The 9,907-nt window shown below is 33.2% G+C and overlaps 1 protein-coding gene across 1 annotated transcript; it reads left to right on the top strand.

The window, feature by feature from the left end:
• The first annotated feature begins 515 nt into the window (after positions 1–515).
• Positions 516–7,969, top strand: LOC113076327 (cadherin-18-like). Its single transcript, XM_026248959.1, has 3 exons — positions 516–570; positions 1,641–1,892; positions 7,071–7,969. The coding sequence occupies exons 1-3, from the start codon at positions 516–518 to the stop codon at positions 7,622–7,624; spliced, it is 861 nt and encodes a 286-aa protein (XP_026104744.1). The 3' UTR covers positions 7,625–7,969.
• The last annotated feature ends 1,938 nt before the right edge of the window (positions 7,970–9,907 follow it).

Here is a 9,907-nt window from a genome sequence, read left to right as displayed (position 1 = left end):
ATAAAACATAATTTGCATTTAATAAATATAATGTATAGAATAATTTTGGGTTTCATTTAATAGTATTATTATTGGGTTGATTAGGAGTGATTTTGTTTAGAAATATCATTTCTTCATGCAGGTAAAGGTTGATGTTAAGTGACTTTACTCAGAAGCAGCTGTCCAACAGGAGTCTGTAACATGCCACAGAGGCCTCTAATGGACTTGAATTCAAATGTTGCTCAGATCAGATGTGCCGTGCCCCTCTTTCTTGCTATTTGACTCATTTGCTGCTCAATTTCATTTGATTTCCCTGTATCCTTGTCCATCTAGCATCCCTTTCTCAGAATGCTTAGAAACGCAGGGATTGCCGGAGGATGTGATGAAGTTCAGAAAGAGCGAGATGGAGGCTCATTAGGCTGATCCTCAGGTTAAGAGCTTTGCTCGCTTTGCTGTAGGCACCCAGTATTAGACAGACCTCGCATGTTCAGGGCTCAGAGAATGTGAATTCTCCCATTAAAAGCCCATCTGTGGGAATGGGGTTCCTAAATGCTCTGAAACGGCACACTCCGGTAGAGAGCTTCAGCGAGAGTGACCTGTGCTCAAACCAGCCTAATTTAATATAATGATCTCTTATCTGCCCTCTTTCTCCATGTCTGTTTCGTCTCTTGTTCTCTTAGACTCTTTCTTTATCTTTGTCTGTTATCACTCTCTCTCTCTTATTACTTCTGCTTTTCACCTTTGAATTTTCCTCGTTTTCTTCTTTTCATATATATATATATTTTTTTTCGTTTTAACTGAATTGCTTGTTGTTACCATTTATTTGCTTTTTTGTTTGTTTGTTTGTTTGTTTGTTTGTTTTTCTTACTCTGGGCACTTTTAGCCCTGTGTGCTTTTACAAAACAAGCTCTTTTATGTGTGTGTGTGTGTGTGTGTGTGCGTGTGTGTCTGCGTATATATATATATATATATATATATATATATATTTTTTTTTTTTTTTCATAAATACAGAAATTGTACACAAAAGTATAGAAATATACTGTTTTATTCTGTTTTGCTCATCATTTTATTATTATTATTATTATTATTATTATTATTAATGATCACTATCATTATTGTTGTTATTGTATGATTTGTTTTCATATTTCTTAAACCAAAAATAACTATTTTACATTTTGGCAAATTGGTGGCTTATTCTTGTTTCTTATTCATATATTTTTAAATGATCTGCATAATATCAGCCCTTACACCCCACTGATTGTTATGTTTTTCCTACGTATTTTTCTTATAATCTTATGTTTTCCTATGATGCGCACTGCATGAATTCATATTAAACTGCCATCTTGTAAAACAGATACATTTTTTCATGATATTAAGCTGAAATAAATGACAAAAGGGTTTATTTTTTATTTTATTTTTTGTGACTAGTTTTAATGTGACAGCCAAATTACAAAAAAATCTGTCACTATAAGTTAAAATCTGTCACTGTTCACTCCCCCTCCTGTTCAACTTTTAAAAACCATGTGGATTTTTTTTTTCATACAGCAACAGATGTCAAGTTTCAAAAGCAATTTAAAGCCAGAAATGTCATCTGAAGCCATCTGATAGCTGTGCAAGTGCTTTCTAACTAATTGTGACCTTATCTGTGTGTCTGTCTGCAGACAGCACTGCCAGCATCATCGCCAGACGGCGGCGGTTCCACAGACTGACCCAGGAACTGTACGAGCTCCCGGTGGTGGTGTGGGATGACGGGGAACCTGTCCTGAGCAGCACCAGTACCCTGACGCTCAGGGTGTGTTCCTGCCAGAGAGGCACCAGACTGAAGATCTGCCAGGGTGAAGCGTTCCTCTCCTCCGCAGGGCTCAGCACGGGCGCTCTCATAGCCATTCTGCTCTGTGTGCTGATTTTACTGGGTGAGTTCAACCTGGACATGATGCCTCAGTATTTTGCAAGTGCCTGTGAGATATATATAAATAACCTCAAACACATCATCATTCAGATTATGAGAGCAACATAATCGATAATTTGTGAACAGCTGCCAAAAGAAACCTTCAGGAACTAAATAGAAATAATGTTGTTATATGGCATTCATAAAACTTATATAACTTATTTAACATATACTATCTGAGTAAAACTGAATATTAAGAATGAATAATCGAATTCATTGTTTTATGGAGGATTATGGACGTTAAATGATAATATTATTGCTTAATTTAAATGAATGACTTGTAAACCATAAAAAAAAGTAAATAGGTGCATATTAAAAATAGTCAATGTTTAGTAAAAAAAATATTACACAATATACGATTCCGGTAATTGAAAAAACATTATTATTATTATTATTATTATTATTATTATTATTATTATTATTATTATTATTATTATTATTATTATTATTATTATAACCATTATTATTGTTTTGAATTTTTTTGTATTGTATTTTATTTTCATTATTTACAATTTGTATTTGATTTTATCTTAAATATTTCTTTACTATATTTTCTTTTTTTTCATTTAATAGAATTGAATAATGTTAAATAATATTAAATTATAAATAAGTACAAATGAAAACAGCAAATAGTTTTTATAGTATCATGTACATATATATTTTAATGTAGTAGATTTGAACAATAAAGAAAATAAGATTTTGTTTTTTTCTAAAATGCATATTTAGGTAAATCAGATTTGTTTTCTTCTTTGACTGTTTGCCATTTATCACCTTTCCAGTTTTAGTATTCACAGTGGGACTCTGGCATTCATTGTGATAATTCCAGTTGATCCAGCCGTGTTTAGCTCTTGACTTTTCATCTTTCACCTTGTAAACCTGTGGATCAAAAGTTAGGGGTGTGCTTAAAGGATTTCACGGGTCTCACAACAGCAGGTTAAAGGTCGTGACTGCATCAAAATGTCCTGAACAGAACACTGAAGAATGTTTTAGAATCCACAGCAGTGCAGATAGTGGTGAGCGGGATGACAGCATGCAAACGAGCGCCATGATGACGATATGATAATATAGTTATAACCCAGTGAATGAAAGTGTTCAGATTCTACAGTAGTAGAATCTCTACCAGTCACACATTTCTATTGTTTCACTCATAGTATACACATTTTATAAAAATGTTTAATCTTTTCTTTTACTCTTTATTATTCATTTCTATTGCATAAAATATTATTATGTGATACATTTTATTAAACATTGTGTACTCTGTTTTTATTATTATTTATAGACGTTAATTTGTATTATTCAGTTGGGAAACTGATATGGTAAATGAACACTATTTAAAGAAATTTAAAATAAAATAAAATAAAAATACATAAAATAACTAATACATGATCTAAAAAAAAATTAATATAATAAAGAATAAAAATGCTAGTGTATACTGTATGTAATTTAATATCATTGTATTATTTTTTATTGAAATTGATTTACTCTTTTAAATATGTACCTATTTAAAAATGTTTGAAAATCTTAATTTAAGCAATCCCACTATCATATATATATATATATATATATATATATATATATATATATATATATATATATATATATATATATATATATATATATATATATTCATATGATTTTTAGTAAATAGTATTAAATGTTGTTTAATGTAATTAAACATAATGCAATATAAAATAATAGTCCAAATGATTGATAGAAAGACTGAAGAAAGGGAAGAAGAACTGAAGGTAACAGAAATGAAGTATACTTTACTGAAAGGTCCATGGTAAATGTAGAATGGAGTATAAAACAGTGAATGTGTGGAAATTTGCAAACAGAAACAAGTAGAGATAGAGAGTGAGCCGCTGATAGGTTTGTAGTGACGTGCAAGTTGAAGAAAGTGAGCATCATATGTAATAGTCTTGCTAACATGCACCTCTCCTCCTCTCATGGGCTGCTCTCATCCCTTTCGTCCCTCTCTCCGGCCCAGGATGGATGGGTTAGGTCTCACCTTGTGGCTGCGATGCTCTCTTTCGTTGAAAAACGAGAGATTTTCAGCACTCACACTAGCAGCTGTCGGGGCTAAATATAGTCCTGAACCTCACGCTATATGTTGAGCTCGCCCCATTCGGCACATCCTGCTCAAACACACCTCTGTTTGCTCCCGCTAAAATCTACTTGTTGATAAAATCTCCCGCCTACCACTCTGCAAATCTGCTTCGTAGATTTACTGGCTTTAGCAGAGCTGATTACATCGAGATATTTGTTTGTTAGCAAACACTGAACAGAATGTGTTACTTTTGGTGTTTGTGTAACAGCACAGTTGTGTGGTTGCTGTGCAATATTCATACAACAGACTGCAATATGTTTCATTGTCTTCATTGTCACTGTCTAATTTAGAGAACATTCAGAGCTGGAGTCAAGACTACACTTATGATATTTATATATATATATATATATATATATATATATATATATATATATATATATATATATATATATATATATATATATATATATATACACACACATCCAGCTCTGAATGTTATCTAAATTTGGTAATACATATTTGACAAAACATGAATGATTTTTAGACTTTCACATGACATTATATATGTTTAAAATTACACTGTATGTATTAGAACACACATTAAAATACATATGCATTCAATGAAATGTGTGTGCATATACTGTATATACTGAAGATATACAGTGCCGTGAAAAGGTTTTTGCCCCCTTATGTTTTTTTATTTTATTTTTTTAGCACATTTGTCCATCTAAAAGCTGCAGTAGGTAACTTTTGTGTAAATATATTTTTTACATATTTGTTAAACCTGTCATTATGTCCTGACAGTAGAATATGAAACAGATAATCTGTGAAAAAAATCAAGCTCCTCTGGCTCCTCCCAGTGGTCCTATTGCCATTTACAGAAATGCATCGCTCCCGGTAAGAAACAACCAATCAGAGCTGCGGTCCGTAACTTTGTTTGTGTTCAAAATGTAGAAAAATGTATATAATAAGCGAGTACACCATGAATCCATTTTCCAAACCGTGTTTTTAGCTTGTCCTGAATCACTAGGGTGCAGCTATAATAAGTGTTTATATTCTGACTATTTTAGATTGCTTCGGGGGTACCGCGGCGGAGTAACCCAGTACCTTTGTGATTCTTCATAGACATAAACAGAGAGAAGTAGATCCGGCTACGATGTTCTTCCGCAAGACGCAAGCAGTTCTGTTTATTAACCGCTAGAGCGTCAAAAGTTCCCTACCGCAGCTTTAAAGGATTTAGATCATCAAACAAATTGTAATATTACACACAGATAACCTTAGTAAATACAAAATGCAGTTTTGAAATAATGATTTCATTTATTAAGGGAAAAAAGCTGTCCAAACCTGCCTGTCACTACGTGAAATGTAATTGCCTCCTAAATCTAATAACTGGTTGTGTGACCCTTTGCAGCAACAACTGCAATCAAGCTTTTGCGATAGCCTGCGTGTGTCCAGTGAAATTTAACTCTAGAATAATGTGGTTGATCACAGTTCTTTCATGATTTAACAGGAGGGGGCAATTAATTTTTCATTTAGGACCAGGTAGGTTTGGACAGCTTTTTTCCCTTAATAAATGAAATCATCATTTAAAAAAAAACGGATTTTGTATTTACTCGCATTATCTTTGTGTAATATTAAAATTAGTTTGATGACCTGAATCTTTTAAATGTGACTAATATGCGGAAAAAAAAAAACAGGAAGGGGGCAAAAACATTTTCACGGCTGTGTTTGTGTGTGTGTGTGTGTGTGTGTGTGTGTGTGATTGCATGTGTGTGTGTGTGTGTGCATGTGTGTGTGCGTGTGTGTGTGTGTGTGTGCACATTTGTTTTACCTACAAATTTAACATACACAAGTATCTAGCATCTAGTAACATTATTCATATATATTTCACATATGTGCAACATTTATTAATGGGGTCATGAAAAAGTGCTTTCATAAAGCTTTAGTCACGTCAGCTAATAGTGTATCAGTGAAGTGAAAGCTCGTCTAGACTAATGTGTGATATCGACTTGCTGTTCATTTATGGTGGCTCTTTCCATTCTAATGGGATATGAGAGAATCATCATTCACTCGCACTGATCTCTGGCCCCTGATGTGTTTGCTTGTTCATGCATTGATGATGCTTCACACCTGCTGTTCCCTCATCCTGATAATGTTCCTTGCGTCTCCTACTCTGTGACACATTCACCGTAGTGCCATAACGTTCCTGGAGGAAATATTCAGTGTTAATAACATTGATAAATTATTTTCATTATTTATTATTTCAGTTTTCCAGTACTTGACATGAATATGTTTTGTCACCTTTATTTATAGAGTGCTTTATATAGCGGTTGTACCTTCAACCTCTTAGCAAAATTTTCCACAGTTCCTGGTGATATTTAATAAGCATAATGCAAGTATCTCCCATTCCTGTTGATTTTTACAATATCAGGGTTCATTTATCATCTGTTTAGAGGGCTATGCATTCAATGCTTGAACATCTGATGTTGCCCATGTGCTAGACAAAAATATTAAACATTGTACTTTTAGGGGATTTTTTTATAATACTAAATTATATTTATGGAATAATTATGGTCCATTTATGAACTCCTATCCATATCTTGAGCATATACCTGGAAAATAAAATGTTCTAGCTAAAACTGTTGTAAATTCTGAATGCTTTAGTTAACAGTCCTGAGTTTATTTTCCTTTTCAAAAGACACTTGATTATTGGTGAAACTTTCACCCAACACTATTGATTATATATATATATATATATATATATATATATATATATATATATATATATATATATATATATATATATATATATATAATGAATCTAAAAACAAAGCTGTGTTCCGAATTTGAGGTGGACATCACAAAAAAATTTGAAATGTTTTAACTGAAGGAATTTTGCTTACCAATAATCTCCAGTGTTGTCATTTTTGAAAACAGAGCCAGAGGGTTAATTTTTCATCCTATCTGTTGTTCTGTTTTTTCAACAGTGTATGTTTATACAATGAAAAGCGTCATGTTTATCAATATTAATCAATTATGCCATGTTATTTTATATAATCAGCAGCATTTTTTTGTTGTTGTTGTTGTTCTTTGCAGCCATTGTGATTCTATTCATTACGTTGCGTCGAAGCAAAAAGGAGCCGTTGATCATCTCAGAGGAGGACATTCGTGAGAACGTGGTGACGTACGACGACGAAGGAGGTGGAGAGGAGGACACAGAGGCCTTTGACATCATCGCCCTTCGGAACCCAGCCGCCGCCGAGGAACTCAAGTTCCGCCGGGACGTCCGGCCCGAGTGCATTCGGCCGTGGTCTTCACGGAGACTGGCCCGCGGCCGTCTCAGCCCCTCATCCCTGGATATCGATGAGGAAATGGAGGTCGGGGAGTTTATCAAACAGAGGGTGGCCGAGGCAGATCAGGATACTAGCGTACCACCCTACGATTCTTTACAGACCTATGCCTACGAGGGTCAGGGGTCACCAGCAGGCTCCATCAGCTCGCTTGGGTCGGCTGGAGCACGTTCCGACCTGGACTACAACTCTCTGGATGACTGGGGTCCAAAATTTGAGAAAATAGCAGAACTTTATGGAGAGGAAGTTGAAACAGCATCCGAATCCACTGAAAAGGCAGAGTCGGAGAAGCAGACATAAGTATTTGTCAATGTCAAAGAAAAGTATGAACAAAAAAAAGACAAAAACAACAACAAAGAAACTTCTCTTTTTCAACATCCGCCGTCATGGTTTCATCAGTACAATGAGACGCTCTCGGACTGCTGCGTGCCGTAACTCTTCAGCTGTAAAGTCAGACTGACTGCCTTTTTTCTCTTGTTTCTTTTGGATGTTCGGAGCTCTGAATCCCAACAAGACAAGAATGATTTTGAAAAGAAAATCTAATTTAAAAAAAATAAAAATAAATACTAATGAAAATAAGGAAGCTATTTTAACTGGTGTATATTTTTTATTGCTCAATAAAATCCTGGATTCCTGACACATGAATATATGTGAAGTTATCCTCCACTGTGGTTGTTTTAATTTATTTATTTATATAATATATACAGGTATATAACTTTTCAACTATTGAATGCAGTATTGTGTTACGTTTTCACGCTTTATAAAAAAGTCAGCAAAGTGCCTAATTTTCTTCATATAAGTTACTGAGTCAATTAGCTTTACGCTACATTTCCCACTGGAATAAAAGAGTAGACTGACTTATTGAATGTTACTTCAGGCTTCTCTACTCCAACGCATCATTCAATTTTAATGTGAAAATCATACTGAAAATCATCTAAACCCTTGCTGGCCCAGATTTGCCTCGAAGCATTTAAATTATTGCGAATAAACATTTTCATAATTGCTCACTATACAGTGTATAGAGTACAGGCTCTTTTCCAAAATCTAGTGAGCTCTCCCTCACCCTCTACAGCCTACATAGACAGCTGCTTTCCCTCATATGTGACTGACTACTAATCTAAGATAAAAATGTTTTACTTTCAGTATAAAAATACATATTGAGCATTTAGAAATTGATTATGCTATTTATAACAACAGTTTTTAGTATTCAGTGATATGCTGTAATAATTTTCTCGTCTCATCCACCATCTTGGATTCCCTTCACATGCAGTATTACAAGCATAATTAAGCTCCCTTCCTTTCAGAACAGCCTTTTTTCATGAGAATGTCTTGATGCCTTAAAATGCTGCCTTACGAAGGCAACTCTCTTGGTTTTTGACCAGAGCAATGAGTTTCATTATATAAAGTCTGTACTTCTGACTCTGATTATAGAGCTCTGTTTATTTTTTTATAGGTGTCTTTTGGGACTCCTGTTGGGCACTTAAGATGATACACACTTTCTTTCCCTCTTTCTCTCTCTTCCCATATTCCCCAGGTTCCTGGTTTAAAGTGACTACATGAATGATGTGAGAAGGTTATGAATATTTCAGCATTTCTGATTGTGTGTGTGAGAGGGAGTGTGTATGTGTGTTGTGCTTTTCAATTGTGGTGGCTATTTTTTTTTTTCAGGTCATATATATTTGAATTATTTTAAATTGTTTGTTTAAAAATACATTAAATATTGTGAATTATTATCATAATTTAAATTTAACATAACTGTTTTTATTTAAATATATTTAAAATTATTCCTGTGATGCAAAGCTGAATTTTCAGCATCATATGATCATAAATCAATGTAATATGATGATTTGCTTAAGAAACATTTATTTTGTTTTATAAACATTTATATTATATTATAATGTTGAAAACATATAATTTTGTAATGATTCTTTAATGGATAATATATATATATATATATATATATATATATATATATATATATATATATATATATATATATATATATATATATATATATATATATATATATATATACATTTTATTACATAAATGACTTTAATGTCATTTTTGATCAATTTAAAGTATTTTTCCTAAATAAAAGTATCAAATTCAAAAAAAAAAAAAAAAATCCCACTGACATCAAATATTTGAATGTACACTTCTAGTTAAACAGGTTGAGTACTGAAAGCATTTAAGCATGATCCTTTAGATTAAAAGTATTTTAAATAAAAAACAAATTCAGTCAAGTGGGTCCAAGCTTTAGACTGCTAGTGTTCTAAGTCATAGTAAATACAAATAGTGTGCACAAACTTTACTTCAAATACAAGTGTTATAGTTGCTGCACAACATTTTGGCAGTAAAGTATATAAAGCAGTGCTGTTTATCTTTACATGGGGAATTTAGTGAGTGAAAATGAATCAGATGTATGTTAACAGTGTGTTTGTTTCTGTGCAGTGATCCTGACAGGCTGTATGTTCTGCTTGGGTAAAGCTGCTGAGCGTTACACTTTCCACTTTCTGTACCCTGTTCTTTCTCTTTATCATTTTCCAGTAAGAAACCTAGACATATTTTTTTGGTCATCAC

The sequence above is a fragment of the Carassius auratus genome, unplaced genomic scaffold (assembly GCF_003368295.1).
Source record: "Carassius auratus strain Wakin unplaced genomic scaffold, ASM336829v1 scaf_tig00019867, whole genome shotgun sequence".
In the NCBI taxonomy this organism is placed as follows: Eukaryota; Metazoa; Chordata; class Actinopteri; order Cypriniformes; family Cyprinidae; genus Carassius; species Carassius auratus.
This window is presented reverse-complemented; position numbering and strand designations above follow the sequence as displayed.

What these genes read in the sequence shown, in the direction of transcription:
- LOC113076327 (XM_026248959.1), top strand. Translation starts at nt 516, where the DNA reads ATGGGGTTCCTAAATGCTCTGAAACGGCACACTCCGGTAGAGAGCTTC. An exon ending in GGTAGAGAGCTTCAGCGAGA is followed by an intron (nt 571 to 1,640) that starts GTGACCTGTGCT and finishes GTCTGTCTGCAG; the next exon opens with ACAGCACTGCCAGCATCATC. An exon ending in CTGTGTGCTGATTTTACTGG is followed by an intron (nt 1,893 to 7,070) that starts GTGAGTTCAACC and finishes TGTTCTTTGCAG; the next exon opens with CCATTGTGATTCTATTCATT.